General features: G+C 40.6%; 1 protein-coding gene across 1 annotated transcript in view; it reads left to right on the top strand.

The window, feature by feature from the left end:
* Positions 1 to 17,417, top strand: part of Uvrag (UV-resistance associated gene) — a 20,630-nt gene continuing 3,213 nt past the window's right edge. The window contains exons 1-10 of the mRNA XM_069507277.1: positions 1 to 297; positions 1,691 to 1,838; positions 5,857 to 6,995; positions 8,561 to 8,729; positions 9,660 to 9,832; positions 10,346 to 10,569; positions 12,230 to 12,394; positions 14,452 to 14,575; positions 15,725 to 15,811; positions 16,454 to 16,628. Of these exons, the coding sequence (XP_069363378.1) occupies positions 223 to 297; positions 1,691 to 1,838; positions 5,857 to 6,995; positions 8,561 to 8,729; positions 9,660 to 9,832; positions 10,346 to 10,569; positions 12,230 to 12,394; positions 14,452 to 14,575; positions 15,725 to 15,811; positions 16,454 to 16,628 (2,479 nt within the window). The 5' untranslated portion in view covers positions 1 to 222. The remainder of the gene's footprint in view (positions 298 to 1,690; positions 1,839 to 5,856; positions 6,996 to 8,560; positions 8,730 to 9,659; positions 9,833 to 10,345; positions 10,570 to 12,229; positions 12,395 to 14,451; positions 14,576 to 15,724; positions 15,812 to 16,453; positions 16,629 to 17,417) is intronic.

Consider the following 17,417-nt stretch of genomic DNA (forward strand, 5'->3'; position numbering starts at 1 on the left):
TCGATTTTGACAAGTATCGAAGTTGAATTTCTGTGCAGAACAATGCATTTTGTTTTATTTTTCCTAATCATCTTATTATATTCAGCATAATAGGCTGTTATTTCTTGTACATATACTAAGCGACTAAAACTTTGCGATAAAATGGTTTATTTATAACCAAACCCGAGTTTTTCCTTGTTTTTTTTGTGTTAATATTGTTTTTTTCTGCACTCATCTAATAAAATGTTTGGAAGGCCAAGATGCAGGGAATGGACACCGTTAACAACCCAGCAGCTTCGCCTACGCAGCTTGATTCAGGTAAAAGTGCATCGTATTTAAAAATAAATAGGTTTTTTATCGAGTGCTGATGCAAGAAAGATTTAAAAACATACGCCAGTTTGTCATTACTACGAACTTGTTTCTAATAAAGTACCCTTGTAAAGTACCTATGCAACTTGTCTCATAAAGAATTTTTGTGTTCCCTGGATAAAGAGTCTTATCTTCAAGATACAAACTGCCAATTTTCATCAAAATCTTTTTTTTATATCTTCTTTTTGTACCTATTCTACTCCCTTAAGTTCTTCCCTGTCCACTTTTACTCTCCTTTTCTCTTTACTGTAAATGTTTTTGGTACTAAATTGTTAGAAATGAGCAAGACACTTTCACAATTCTGATAGTAAAAACTTAGTATAGTAATGGAATGATTAATAGGCGGTGGAGAGAATTAAATGGATTAATAAATAAAGATAAACAAATGCAGTTTTGTTGGCAAACATATCATATTTTGAGTTATCTTGCTGTGGCTTAACTCTCGCTGATAGCAAAAATATTCTCTAAACTTTATCTTATCTAAGTATAATATGAAGTCATTGGTGAAAAGTAAAAACATTTCTTTATTTAAGTTTCCTGTATTTATTGGCAGGTTAGTCTTAAGTATTTTGAAGTAAATATAAACCCTAAACCTCAAATCTGTATAAAAGCCAAGTGCGAGTCAGACTCACGCACCGAGGGTTCCGTATTACAATCATATTGTTTCGATGTTTTGTACGATAAACCAAAAACTGTTTGGCATAAAAATAAATAAAAATTTGTTTTAGAATGTACAGGTAAAGCCCTTTCATATGATACCCCACTTGGTATAATAATATTACTTGGAAAGTTGAAAATACTAATTACTTGTTTATGAACACATTTTTAATTTTTTTGTAACCACAACTTCACGGTTTTCGTATTTTTTCCCCTTATGTATGTTATAAGGTCAATAGGAAGTACCCTCTAGGTTTTTTGACAGACAGACAGACAACGAAGTGATCCTATAATGGTTCCGTTTTCCTTTAGTCCTGACTGACTGACTTATATAATCAACGCACAACCTAAACCACTGGAGACATAAAATTTGGTGGGAAGAAATATTCTTGATCTTATTTGCATAACGGCGCCGATTGTCTTTCTCTTAACTAAATTTAGGGTATCTGCATCGTTTTCTTTTTAATATTACTTAAAAAGGACGGAACATGAATTTTACTTTTAAAGACTCTAAATTTTAGTGCACGCTACGAATTTAAACCATAGGCTCGCGACTGGAAGCTAAGGTCACGAGGTTTGACGGCTCTAAATTAAATTTAAAACTGTCAAACTGTGTCTGTCCTTTTCATATTACATTAGTAAGAAGGGGATGCTCAGAATCAGCACCAATGTTCATCATTTCCAGATTGTGGGATACAACATAAGGCCACCAGAGTGGTGCATGCACCAATGTAGCTACTATCTTACCTTACACCATACAACAATGTCTGCTCCATTTTACACCAGCGAAAGGATATGCTCACCACACCCTAAATGGAAGGAGATTGATTCTGGTAAGACAATAATTTCAAATATTGTTTACTAGCTGATGCCCGCGCCTTCGTCCGCGTGGAATTAGGTTTTTAAAAATCCTGTGGGAACTTTTTTATTTTCCAGGATAAAAAGTAGCCTATATCACTCCAGGTCTTTATCTATACCCATGCAAAAAATCACGTCAATTCGTTGCACCGTTGCGACGTGATTGAAGGACAAACCAACAAACAAACACTTTCGCATTTATAATAAGGGTACTGATTAAAAAAAAATTGCAAATTGGCGTTAAAGTTAGCCCTTGACTGCAATCTAACCTGATGGTTGTGATGTCACAGTCCAAGATGGAAGCGGGCTAACTTGGAAAGGGGTATGGCAGTTTTTATTAAACCCACACCCCTTTGGTTTCCATACGGCATCGTACCGTTAAGTTAAATCGCTTAGCGGCGCGGCTTAGCCAGTGGGGTGGTAACTAGCCACGGCCGAAGCCTTCCACCAGACCAGACCAGAGATTTACAAATTATAAAATTCCAAACCCCTGCCGGGAATTGAACCCGTGACCTCTCTCTAATAAGATCACAGCGCTTACTGCCGCTTCAGGCCCGATTGTAATGAATAATGACGATAACTTATGATCAAGTGAGATCGCAGAAGCATAAATAAAAAATGCAATACAAAACAACAATTCACTGACCTTGGAATGTATCTATAGTAAGAGACAAGTCGAGATGGCAATCGGTGAAGTAACGCCCGCACACCCGCACAGCCCTCACGCTAACCCAGTACGAGCGAGCGTAGGTGACGTGCAGGTGCGCGGGGCATCCCCCCGCCTAATACCCCGATTGCCACGTCGACCTGTCATGTACTTATCAATAGCTTAAAATAATCAATTTTACTACTCTGGCCTTTAGTTACCTTGCCTAGTTGCTAGCCTGATTATTCATACGTATATATACATTTTATGCGAAAGTGTGTCTGCCTGTCTGTCTCTCTGCTAGCTTTTCACGGCTCAACAGTTTAACCAATTTTGATGTTTAGTACAGAGTTAGTTTACATCCCGCCGACGGATATAGGCTACTTTTTATCCCGGAAAATCAAAAAGTTCCCACGGTTTTGAAAACACAAAATCGACTGCGTGGATTAGGTTTTCAAAATCGCGTGGTAACTCTTTGATTTTCCGGGATAAAAAGTAGCCTTTGTCGTTCTCCAGGTCTTCAAGTATATCCACGTAAAAAATCAGATCAATCCGTTAGCTGTTGCGGCGTGATTGAAGGACAAACAAACACACTTTCGCATTTATAATATGGGTAGTGATTAGGATGAATAAAGGTTTTTTTTTTAATTTATAGACTACTAGCTGATGCCCGCTACTTCGTACGCGTGGATTTAGGTTTTCAGAAATCCCGTGGGAACTCTTTGATTTTCTGGGATAAAAAGTAGCCTATGTCGTTTTCCTGGTCTTCAACTATATCCATTTCAAAAATTAGTTCAATCATATCCGTTGCTCTGTTGCGGCGTGTTTCAAGGGCGAACTAACAAACAAACACACTTTCGCATTTATTTTTCACACGGCATTCCGAACCAGTGGTAAATTAAACTAGTTGACGATTCAGAAGCACTTGTAAAAGTTTACTTGACTAAAAATATATTCTACTAGCTTATGCTCGCGACTTCGTCCGCGTGGACTACACAAATTTCAAACCCCTATTTCACCCCCTCAGGGGTTGAATTTTCAAAAATCCTTTCTTAGCGGATGCCTACGTCGTAATAGCTATCTGCATGTCAAATTTCAGCTCGATCCGGCAAGTGCCCCCCCCCCCCCCCCTCTATCACCCAAATGGTAGTATGTATATAGGAACGTGAAAAAACAGCAGTAGTATATATAATCAATTTTAAAGGAAAACTATCATGGCTAAGTAGGGTACCCAGGTTAAGGAGTTACATCTGTTTTTCGAGGATTGTGACTACGGAACCCTACACTGCGCCGGTTTTTATATATTTAAATTCTATTCTATTCTATGATATGGGTAGTGATTAGTATGGATAGTATGGAAGTGGATATTCGATATGGACTGCGTGCAGCGTGATTCACATGAATATTATTATTGTTATCTGGTTATACAATATTCATCCAATATATAGGTCAAATGTTACTTGGTCCTATCTACCTATTGATATGATGATATCAAATTGGCAATTTCGAAACCACAAAACTTTTATGAAATAAGTCCCGCAAATTGCTAAGCGTGGCCGCCATTTTAGTGACGTCAGCACTAGACTGAAGTTTCGAGCTGATGGTATATTTTTATTTCAGCTGACGTCAAAATGACGTCAATGCGATGTTAATGAGACATGGTCGCAGCGCGACAGCAATTTGCGGGACTTATATAAGGTGATCTCTATTATTCTTATTGGCTGGCAATGGCGCCGATTCTGTTGTCTTTCTTCTAAACTAAATTTAGAGTATCTGCATCTTTTTCTTTTTACGATTGCTAAAAAGGACAGAACATGAATTTTACACTTTTAAAGACTTAAAGTAATAAACAATAGGCTCGGAACTGGCAACAAAACCCACCCAGGCCCACTGCATTATAATCGCACTAGCTTATATGCCCGCGACTTCGTCCGCGTGGACTACACAACCTTCAAACCACAATTTTACCCCCTTAGGGGCTGAATTTTCAAAAATCCTTTATTGACGGATGTCTATATCGTAATAGGCATGAAAAATTTCTCTATTTTACCCCCCTCTTCGCTCTGGGCTGGTTTCCGCACTTAAACGTTTCCGTCTATTGTGCGTGATTTTACCCCCTTAAGCGTTGAATTTTCAAAAATCCGTTCTTACCGGATGTCTACGTCATAACAGGTATCTGCATATTTTAGCCCGATTTGTCCAGTAGTTTGATCTGTGCGTTGGTAGACACTAGCCATTCAGTGGAAAGAGGTAACAAACCTTCAGCAATGATTCACGACGATGCAGATAGAAATTTATACTAAATCAAGGAAGTTGACATGAAACGCGTCATTGGGAATTACCATCACAGTAAAAACTAAAAAGGATATTATATTGATAACGGTTGTACGCAACTGAATTAGTAATTAAATTACTATTTATCATTTACGTGAAATCGTTTGAAACCAAACATATGGGTCGTTGCATGACCAACTGTTGATTGCCTTGTTATTCTAGTGGCTAGATTATTCAGATGAGGATCATGGTATTTTTTAGGGTTCCGTTCTCCAGGGAAAAAGAGGAGGACTCTTAGGGTCACTTTGTTGTCTGTCTGTCAGTTTACATGTCTCCATTAGTCTCCGTTGAAATTGGCTGCCATGGCCATTATTATTTATTTATTATTTAATTAGAAGGGCCATAAAGCCAATTACACTAATTAAACTACGAGTACAAACTAACATAAACATACTTACAAAAATTGTTAAAATTATAAATTTTAAAAAGCAAAATTATAAATTTTCACAAAAGTGCAAGATCTGACCCATGAGGTCAGCCCATTTGTCAGCAAATATGTCACAGCGAGGGGACTCCTTCAGCAGTGCGTTGAGCGCAGCCAAAGTGCGCGGTATGGGTGACCTGGAGCGCGCTAACGTGCGACTAAACGGACTTACGAAAAATTTGGAGCGGTGGCGGAGATAGCTGTAATTAGAGGGTGCATGCCATGCCTGTAGGTTTCTTGACAGATACGACAGACAGACAGACAACGAAGTGATCCTGTAAGCGTTCCTTTTTTCCTTTTGAGGTATGTAATCCTTAGGCGCCGTCCTATTGTCATCGCTCGTACGTCGATGCGTGCGTCCGACGAAAATGATCGCGCGTCCGTGCGTTCAAACAAACTGCATTCTACTGAATGTCCTATTAAAGATCGCGCAATCATGCGATGCGTTCATATTGTCTTTCATCGCACGATGAAATCGCATCGCATCATCGCGCGAGCGATGACAATAGGACGGCGCCTAAAAACTTTAATTCACACGAACAAAGTCGCGAGCATCATCTACTTAGTATCTTTTTTTTTCTGTTTGCAGAAATAACGCAGCGCATGTCCTCCACAAACATAGTGATAAGGATATGGTGTCATATCCTCTTGCCGCCATCGAAAGACGACGAAGAGAAACCCGGTCTGATGCAAGACACCGTCATACAAACCTGGGGTATATACTTCAGCGGTCTGAGATATATCGGGGCCAATTTATCCCTGAACTTTACTTCAGATTGCTTTAAAAGTAATACATTGGTGTTCCAAATGCATGGCGGATACTTCTGCTCATACAAAAGTTTGAAATTGGATGTAATACCACCAGAAAATGAGCTGGAACAAGGCTCGCTCTCGTCCGATTCGTCCGGCAAAACGAGTTGTTTCAAAATCACCTTAGAATCTAAACTTATACAGAACTACAAACTTATGAAGGAATCCAGATCGGTTTCGCCTGGGCGGTTCTCGAAAATCCCTGAAAAGGAGTATTCGAAAAGCCAAAGCCCAGTAGAAAGAGGTTTCAAACAAAATATTCCTACATTAAGAAATTCTTCAAGTTTAACCACGTCTTTAAGTCATAGAGAAAGAAGGGATGATAATTTAAGCCATAGAGATGAAAGCGTAGAAAGGAAAAAGCCAGACGTTAACCCTAACCATATTTACGAGCATTCGCCAGACAATATCGATATTAGAGAATTTTCGTCTACCGAATTAAACTGTGATATATCTACTTCGCAAGAGGAGCTATCGGATAAAATCGATTTAAGCGAAACAGCGGAGAGTTACGACCTAAGAAACGAATCGGATGTGCCAAAATACAGATATTTGGCGATAAATTTCCTCAAATCCGAAATCAGACCTAGTTACAACGCGACGAAACTGCAAAGTCTGCACTTACTGCAATACTCGATAAAGAAACGTCAAGAAGCTGTCCAGGAAATAAAAGAAAGGATCTATCAAAAGTCTGCGTTATCGCAGAGTCTATCACCCGAGTTTGAGGTTAAATTGAAAGGCAAGAGCAGATCGTATAGAAATTTGTTTTCGCCGGAAGAAGACGAGGCGTTGAGGAAAGAGAAGTCGTCCTCGCAAAGTGACTTGACCGTCAAGAATGGCAGAGTGAGAGAAGATAGGATACCGGTACCGAATGGTCCACGACTAACCCTGAAGCTCAATGATCTTTTGTCTTACAAGGTAGGTATACGTTTTATTTTGAGCAACTACAAAATATTCCTTCTGTAGGCATTTTGTTTAGGGTTCCGTACCCAAAGGGCAAAACCCCTAAAACCCTATTACAGCAGGTGATTGAGTTTTTTAGGGTTCCGTACCTCAAAAGGAAAAACGGAACCCTTATAGGATCACTTTGTTGTCTGTCTGTCTGTCTGTCTGTCCGTCTGTCTGTCAAGAAACCTACAGGGTACTTCCCGTTGACCTAGAATCATGAAAATTGGCAGGTAGGTAGATCTTATAGCTGACATTTAGGGAAAAATCTGAAAACCGTGAATTTAGAGTTGCATCATACAAAAAAAATTAAATTGTGGTCATAAACTAATAATTGGTATGTTCAATTTTCTAAGTAAGATAACTATATCAAGTGGGGTATCATATGAAAGGTCTTCACCTGTGCATTCTAACACAGATTTTTATTTATTTTTATGTATCATAGTTTTTGAATTATCCTGCAAAATGTCGAAAAAGTACGACTGTAGTACGGAATCCTCATTGCGCGAGCCTTTTTTTTAATTTTTTTTTAAATTCAGATACAAGTAACCCCTTGACTGCAATCTCACCTGGTGGTAAGTGATGATGCAGTCTAAGATGATAGCGGGCTAACCTGGAAAGGGTATGGCAGTTTTTATTAAACCCACTTTGGTTTCTACCCGGCATCGTACCGGAACGCTAAATCGCTTGACGGCACGGCTTTGCCGGTAGGGTGGTAACTAGCCACGGCCGAAGCCTCCCACCAGACCAGACCAGAAATTTAGAAATTATAAAATTCCAAACCGCTGCCAGGAATTGAACCCGCGACCTCCCACTATTAAGACCACAGCGCTCACCACTGCGCCAGGGAGGTCGTCAAACTGTCGTCGCCTGACTCGCACTTGGCCGGTTTTTTATAATTTTTATACCATTAATTCCATTGAACTATCGACTCACAATGTTAGACACCTTTCTAAAGTTACCCGTAGCTACGTTACCAACTCAGTTAGTGATTCTTTTTGCCTCCCGCACTATTTATCACTACCCCTATAATAAATGCGAAAGTTTGTTTGTTTGTTGGTTTATTGGTTTGTTGGTTTGTCCTTCAATCACGTCGCAACGGAGCAACGGATCGACGTGATTTTTTGCTTGGGTATAGTTTAAGACCTGGAGTGACATAGGCTACTTTTTATCCCGGAAAATCAAAGACTTCCCACGGGATTTTTAAAAACCTAAATCCACGCGTACGAAGTCGCGGACACCAGCTAGTTTTTCGTAAAAATCTGGTAGCACTGGAAACCTCAAAAATCTGACTGACTGACTGACTGACTGATCTATCAACACTCAGCTCAAACTATTGGACGGATCGGGCTGAAATTTGGCATGCAAATAGCTATTATGACGTAGGCATCCGCTAAGAAAGGATTTTTGAAAATTCAACCCCTAAGGGGGTGAAATAGGGGTTTGAAATTTGTGTAGTCCACGCGGACGAAGTTGCGAGCATAAGCTAGTGTTGTATAAACAAAAATTCGAGTATAGACTTTTTCCTTTTTTTCCAGTCTAAACCTTCACCATTTCAAAGGGCTGAATACCTTAGACTGACGAAGCAATTAGAGATCCTACATTTCAAAAGGCTCATACTTTCCGACGAGAGAGATAGCAAATTGGCAAATATAAGGAGACTAAAAGAGCAACATGCTAAACTGTTTGAAGAGAATCAGGATGTTGGTAAGCACTATTGACCCAAGTTTGGGCACGGATTTAAAAAAAAAGAATATTAGCTATGTTAAATGTCTAATATTCCCCTTTCCTCTCCAACTAAGCGTCAAGCTTGTGCTAGGAGTAGCTACGACAATAGTGCAACGGGCGGGGTTTGAACCGTCGACCTTTTGGTTTTCAGTCCACTCCTTTACCCGTTGAGCTATTGAGGCTCATGAACATTGACATGAACATGAATATTGTATGACTAGCCTAGTGGTTAGGACGTTCTATTTCTTTATTCTAATCGGAGGTCGGGGGTTCGATCCCGGGCACGCACCTCTAACTTTTCGTAATTATGTGCGTTTTAAGTAATTAAATATCACTTGCTTTAACGGTGAAGGAAAAAATCGTGAGGCAACTTACATGCCTGCCTTTTTGAGTTCTCCATAATATTGTAAACATGTGTGATGTCTATCAATCCGCACATGACCAGCGTGGTAGACTATGGCCCTTCCCTTCAACCCTTCTCAGTCTGAGAGGAGACCTCAAAAAGAAAAACCGAACCCTTATAGGATCACTAATTGTCTGTCTGTCGGTCTGTCAAGAAACCTACAGGGTACTTCCCGTTGACCTAGAATCATGAAATTTGATAGGTAGGTAGGCCTTGTAGCAGACATTCGGGGAAAAATCTGAAAACCGTGAATTTAGGGTTAGATCACACAAAAAAATTAAATTGTGGGCATGAACTAATAATTAGTATTTTCAACTTTCGAAGTGAGTGACTATATCAATTGGGGTATCATATGAAAGGTCTTCACCTGTACATTCTAAAACAGATTTTTATTTATTTATGCGTCATAGTTTTTGAATTATCGTGCAAAATGTCGAAAAAAATACGACTGTTGTACGGAACCCTCGTTGCGCGAGCCTGACTCGCACTTGGCTGGTTTTTTTCAGGTACTGAACTAATGCAGAACTACCACGCGTTGTCCCGTAGAACGGAACAGCTGAAGGAGACAAGGGAGTCTTGCTACGCTCTGAGGGAGTCGGCCGCAAGGTCCCACGCCGCCTTGGGTAGCCATAGGACCAATTTGCTGATGGACTTGCATAGCATATTTTATATAGAACAAGTTCGTAAATTTTTATTTATTTATTCAGATACAAGTTAGCTTTGACTGCAATCTCACCTGGTGGTAAGTGATGATGCAGTCTAAGATAGAAGCGGGCTAACCTGGAACGGAGGTCGTCAAATATCTGTAGTAAAATTGGGCTGCATTATGGCCTATTCGTTTTTTAATTTTATTGTGTGTTAGACTGCCTTTAAAATCCATACTATCCATATCTATACTAATATTATAAATGCGAAAGTGTGTCCGTCTGTCTGTCTGTCTGTCTGTCTGCTAGCTTTTCACGGCCCAACCGTTCAACCGATTTTGATGAAATTTGGTACAAAGTTAGCTTATATCCCGGGTAAGGACATATGCTACTTTTTATCCTGGAAAATTAAAGAGTTCCCATTGGATTTTAAAAAAACCTGAATCCACGCGGACGAAGTCGCGGGCATCATCTAGTAATCTATAAATGGGCTGGATTTTGAGCAATTTTTAGACGCAATTTCATAGCTAGCAATTTTTTTTTCACAGAAAGATCCAACAATCTGGTCAATATGCGACATTCCACTCCCAATCTGCGGCGATGACAGCCCCCGGGCATCGAACCCCGCCCCCGACTCGGTGGCCGCTGGCTTCGTGGCGCAGGCTACGTCACTGGCGGCCGCCATCTTGAATCAGCCGCTGAGATACAAGATCACATTACTGGGCTCCGCGAGTAAGATACTGGATATCATTCCGGACTTGCCTGATCCCAAGTGAGTACAAAACTATCACAGTTAAACACACACGCATACTCACCCTCTACAATACAAATCTTTGTATAAGGTTCGTATTTGGGCTGCGAAAGTATGACCATGTCTCCGAGTACCGCCGTAAGCTCAAGTGGCTCCCGATTCGTCTTCGCAGGAATACTCATATTCTTCATCTTCTTTACTGTATACTGTTCAATCCCTCCATTCCTCTTTATCTTAAAGAACGTTTTGAGTACCGATGTGGTACACACTCTTTTTCTCTTCGTTCTCAAAATAATCTACGCCTGAAAATTTCTACACACTCCTCTTCTTATTATGCTAAATCATTTACTGTTACCGCTATACTGCTATGGAATTCTCTCCCCTTGGATATCAAACAGTCTCAATCACTATCTATTTTTAAAACAAAATTGAAGCTATTTTATTTATCCTCCATTTGATGTGTTTATTTATTTTTACTTTTAGTCCACTTATCTGTCGTCTATTCCTCTCTTATTTACTGTTGTATTTTCATTTATATATATATATATATACATATGTATATTATGTGTATTTACTTTATTTAATTAGTACACCCCTTCCGCTTTCTTTAATTTTTATAATATCCTCTACCCTAAGGTTGCCTGGAAGAGATCGCTATTTTAGCGATAAGGCCGCCTATTGTACATGCTGTATTTGTTATATGTCTATTGTTTTTGTTTTGGTGTACAATAAAGCATATTTTACTTTTACTTACCCTCGGTGGCGTGCAGCTCATAGAAGCATAAACGCACTGCTTACCCTCATTGTAAGAAATCAATGCTTATTTTTCATTATAAATCCTGCCGTAAAATAAGTTCATACCTAAATGCATACCCTGGCTTGAACTCCTGTGCACGCCACTGCTCACCCTTGCACATACACACACGCACATACACACACGCACGCACATACACACGCACACGCACATACACACACACACGCTCATACACACACGCGCACACATAAACACACACACGCACGCGCACGCACGCACGTACTCCCGTGTGTGTTAAGGGCATTGTAAAACTTACCTTATTCAGATTTATATAAAAAACCGGCCAAGTGCGAGTCAGACTCGCGAACCGAGGGTTCCGTATTCGGGTATTTTTTTCGACATTTTGCACGATAAATCAGAAACTATTATGCATAAAAATTAATAAAAATCTGTTTTAGAATGTGCAGGTGAATGATACCCCACTTATAGTTATATAGCGCGGTATAGTTATCTTACTTTGAAAATTCAAAATACATTTTTAACCGACTTCAAAAAAAGGAGGAGGTTCTCAATTCGTCGGAATCTTTTTTTTTAATTGTTTTGTGACGTAACCACAAATTCACGGTTTTCGGATTTATTCCTTTACTTATGCTATAAGACCTACCTACCTACAAAATTTCATGATTCTAGGTCAACGGGAAGTACCCTATAGGTTTCGACGGACATACGGACAGACAGACAACGAAGGGATCCTATAAGGGTTCGTTTTTTTCCTTTTGAGGTTTCCGTACCTCAAAAGGAAAAAAACGACCCCTAAAAATTCTACAAAATTTCGTTGAGTTTGATAAATGAGAACATTGAGACCCAGACTATGATTTTTTGAAGCAAGCTACGAATAAGCTCTTAACAAAAAAAAATGTTTTTCAGTATACCCCTCTTTGCGCGGGGAGGCGACACAACCCTTTTCCGATATGCACTGTTCTTGCTTAATAAGTGCATAGCTCAATTACTATGGGGGAGAGGTCTCAGTGTGTACGACATGAGGCCAACGTTGGCCAATCTACAGCGACTTTTGACTACGCCGAGCAATTTGTGAGTATTTTTGTTGCCAACGCCATACCCAACGGCACTTTTTCAGTACACCTCTCTTTGCGATATGCACTGTTCTTGCTAAATAAGTGCATAGCTCAATTGCTGTGGGGGAGAGGTCTCAGTGTGTACGACATGAGGCCAACGTTGGCCGATCTACAGCGACTTTTGACTACGCCGAGCAATTTGTGAGTATTTTTGTTGCCAACGCCATACCCAACGGCATTTTTTCAGTATACCCCTCTTTGCGCGGGGAGGCGACAGAACCCTTTTCCGATATGCACTGTTCTTGCTAAATAAGTGCATAGCTCAATTGCTATGGGGGAGAGGTCTCAGTGTGTACGACATGAGGCCAACGTTGGCCAATCTACAGCGACTTTTGACTACGCCGAGCAATTTGTGAGTATTTTTGTTGCCAACGCCATACCCAACGGCACTTTTTCAGTACACCTCTCTTTGCGATATGCACTGTTCTTGCTAAATAAGTGCATAGCTCAATTGCTGTGGGGGGAGAGGTCTCAGTGTGTACGACATGAGGCCAACGTTGGCCAATCTACAGCGACTGTTGACTACGCCGAGCAATTTGTGAGTATTTTTGTTGCCAACGCCATACCCAACGGCATTTTTTCAGTACACCTCTCTTTGCGATATGCACTGTTCTTGCTAAATAAGTGCATAGCTCAATTGCTGTGGGGGAGAGGTCTCAGTGTGTACGACATGAGGCCAACGTTGGCCAATCTGCAGCGACTGTTGACTACGCCGAGCAATTTGTGAGTATTTTTGTTGCCAACGCCATACCCAACGGCACTTTTTCAGTACACCTCTCTTTGCGATATGCACTGTTCTTGCTAAATAAGTGCATAGCTCAATTGCTGTGGGGGAGAGGTCTCAGTGTGTACGACATGAGGCCAACGTTGGCCAATCTACAGCGACTGTTGACTACGCCGAGCAATTTGTGAGTATTTTTGTTGCCAACGCCATACCCAACGGCATTTTTTCAGTACACCTCTCTTTGCGATATGCACTGTTCTTGCTAAATAAGTGCATAGCTCAATTGCTGTGGGGGGAGAGGTCTCAGTGTGTACGACATGAGGCCAACGTTGGCCAATCTGCAGCGACTGTTGACTACGCCGAGCAATTTGTGAGTATTTTTGTTGCCAACGCCATACCCAACGGCACTTTTTCAGTATACCTCTCTTGGCGCGGGGAGGCGACACGACCCTTTTCCGATATGCACTGTTCTTGCTAAATAAGTGCATTTTTGAAGTGGAAACTTGAAACTATGAAATAATAGCGCTTTATTTTGGATTTTTAAATTAACTTTGGTTTCATAACCGGCCAAGTGCGAGTCAGACTCGCGCACTGAGGATTCCGCACTACAATCGTGTTATTGTATGAATGTACAAGTAAAGCCCTTTCATATGATACCCCACTTGGTATAGCAATCTTACTTTGAAAGTCGAAAATAGCAATATTTGTCCATGAACACATTTTAATTTTTTTCTCGTGATGTAACCACAAATTCACGTTTTTTTTCAGATTTTCCCCCTGATGTTTGCTATAAGATCTACCCCCCTGCGAAATTAAAAAATTAAAAAGCTGTGGTAGCCTAGTGGTTAGGACGTTCGCCTTCCAATCGGAGGTCGGGGGTTCGATCTTGGGCACGCCTCTAACTTTTCGGAGTTATGTGGGTTTTTAAGTAATTAAAATATCACTTGCTTTAACTGTGAAGGAAAACATTATGAGGAAACCTGCATGCCTGAGAGTTCTCCATAATGTTCTCAAAGGTGTGTGAAGTCTACCAATCCGCACTTGGCCAGCGTGGTAGACTATGGCCAAAACCCTTCTCACTCTGAGAGGAGACCCGTGCTCTGTAATGAGCCGGCGATGGGTTGATCATGATGATGATGAACCACAAATTCACGTTTTTTTTCAGATTGTCCCCCTAATGTCTGCTATAAGACCTACCTACCTGCCAAATTTCATGATTCTAGGTCAATGGGAAGTACCCTGTAGGTTTTTTTGACCTAGATTTTATTAATTTCTGACTTTGAATGCAGATCGGACACATCAAAGTTATTCGGAACGTATCGTTGGCTTGAAGACAGTCAGTGCGCGCGGACACAGTCCTTGCGTAACCTCGTCCCTTCGGAGAGGAAATACAGGCAGTTCAATAGATTTAAGGTATGTATTGACCAGTGGCGTGCAGGTCATAGAGGCATAAATGCACTGCTTACCCCAGTTGTAATAGCTCAATGCAAATTTTACATTATGACCTGCCAGTAAACAGGTTCCTACCTAACTAATGCCTACCCTGGCTTCAAACCCTGTGCACGCCACTGGTATTGACTCTTGAAGACCAAAGTCTTCGAACAGTGGGTGTTGCCAGTGATGACATATGGATCCGAGACATGGTCGCTAACTATGGGCCTCATAAGAAAGCTCAGAGTCACTCAGCGGGCGATGGAGAGAGCTATGTGCGGAGTTTCTCTACGTGATCAAATCAGAAATGAGGAGATCCGTGGGAGAACTAGAGTAACCGACATAGCTCAACGGGTTGCGAAGCTGAAGTGGCAATTGGCAGGGCACATAGTTCGTACAACCGATAGACGTTGGGGTCCCAAGGTGCTGGAATGGCGACCTCGCACCGGAAGACGCAGCGTTGGAAGACCCCCCACTAGGTGGACGGACGACATCAGACGAGTCGCAGGGAACCCCTGGATTCAGGCGGCGCGAGACCGTAGCGTGTGGAAGTCCCTACAAGAGACCTATGTCCAGCAGTGGACGTCTATTGGTTGATGATGATGATGATGATTGACTCTTGAGTTGGAAGAGTCTGTAGAGCCTCGATAGCTCAACGGTTACAGGAGCGGACTGAAATCCGAAAGGTCACCGGTTCAAACCCCACCCGTTGCACTATTGTCGTACCTACGCTTAGTTGGAGGGGAAAGGGGAATATTAGTCATCATTGGCTTTCTTTAAAAAAAAGTTTCTTGCTGGTTCTCGGTACGAAACGTCATTCCGAACCAAGTGGTAAATTATTTTGGCAATTCAAAAGCATTTGTAAAAGTTGTATTTGAACAAAAATGTATTCTATTCTTTTCTATTCTAATAGCGCCATTGATAAAGTATCAATATCCATATTTTCCGGGACTCTTTGATTTTCCGGGATAAAAATGTGTGCTAAGCTAACTCTGTGCCAAATTTCATCAAAATCGGTTAAACTGTTGGGCCATGAAAAGCTAGCGGACAGACAGACAGACAGACACACTTTCGCATTTATATTATTAGTATGGATAGTATGGATAAAAATAAACTTCTTGTTATTGACAGGAATGCGTAGATTCTCATAGTTCACAAAAAGGTTTCAACCGAAAACACAAACATTCCCGAAGTGTTGGCAGCTATCATGATGATCAGGTAATAAACATTTTTATTTTTTAGTGTTTAAACTATCGTGAGTGCCAGTGAGTGTGAGTGAGTGGAGTGAGTGAGTGAGTGCCATTATATATAATCTCTAATCACAACGGGCTCTACGGGCAGCGGCACGCGCAGCTCGCAGTCACAATCGCGACGCGTGCGCGAACTGACTCCCTTGAAAAAGGACTCCGGATGGGTTCGAAACTAGTCGGGCTAACGTCGACTAAACACGTGAGTAAAGCCGGGACAGATATCTTCTTCTTCTTCTATATATATAAAAGGAAAAGGTGACTGACTGACTGACTGATCTATCAACGCACATCTCAAACTACTGGACGGATCGGGCTGAAATTTGGCATGTAGATAGCTATTATGACGTAGGCATCCGCTAATAAAGGATTTTTGAAAATTCAACTCCTAAGGGGGTGAAATAGGGTTTTGAAATTTTGTAGTCCACGCGGACGAAGTCGCGAGCATAAGCTAGTTATATATAAGATATACCTTCTTTCGCTTAGCTAAAAGTTTTTCATCTTTTTTCTTTTTCTTTTCTTAATATATTGCTTTTTTCAGTGATATATCAGCATAATGCACTTTGCCAGTCTCAAGTAGCTTGAATTTACTCCAAAAACTATTTTTTTACAGGACCTATCAGGTTTAAACGATTCAACACTATCGATAATGGGTTCAGAATCGAATATCTACGATATGAAGCTAGCCAAATCCGACTGTTCTCAGAACCTCAAGCAGCATAATTCCGATTCTGAGATCACTAAAATCGATTCCAGACTCGATTCGGAGAGAGTTCAATTCACTCTTGGTAAGTGATCTTCATTTTAACCGAAACAGCTCATATTTCGTCTTTGTAGTCGTACTAGCTGATGCCCGCGACTTCGTCCGCGTGGATTTAGGTTTTTAACAACCCCTGGGAACTTTTTGGTTTTCTTGGATAAAAAGTAGCCTATGCCACTCGCCAGGTCTTTATCTATACCCATACAAAAAATCACGTCAATCCGTTGCACCGTTGCGACGTGATTGAAGGACAAACCAACAAACAAACACACTGTCGCACTTATAATAGGGGTAGTGGTAAAGTGTCACATGTTGTGACCAAATATAGGCCTCTCTTTCTCAAAACAATACAGTAAATAAATCTATCCTTCTCACACTTTATGCTTTCTGAAATCTTAAGAAGTTCTATTTGAATAAAAAAATCGGGCAAATGCGAGTCAGGCTCGCGCACGAAAGGTTCCGTACTACAGTCGTATTTTTTCGACATTTTGCACGGTAAATCAAAAACTATGATCCATAAAAATAAATAAAAATCTGTTTTAGAATGCACAAGTGAAACCCTTACATATGATACCCCACTTAATAGTTATCTTACTTTGAAAATTGAAAACACTAATTATTAGTTCGCGACCATAATTAATTTTTTTGTGTGATGTAACCACAAATTCACATTTTTCAGATTTTCCCCCTTATATCTGCTATAAGACCTACCTACCTGCCAAATTTCATGATTCTAGGTCAACGGGAAGTACCCTGTATGTTTATTGACAGGCTGACAGACAATAAAGTGATCCTATAAGGATTCCGTTTTTGCTTT

The sequence above is a fragment of the Maniola hyperantus genome, chromosome 25 (genome assembly GCF_902806685.2).
Source record: "Maniola hyperantus chromosome 25, iAphHyp1.2, whole genome shotgun sequence".
NCBI lineage: Eukaryota > Metazoa > Arthropoda > Insecta > Lepidoptera > Nymphalidae > Maniola > Maniola hyperantus.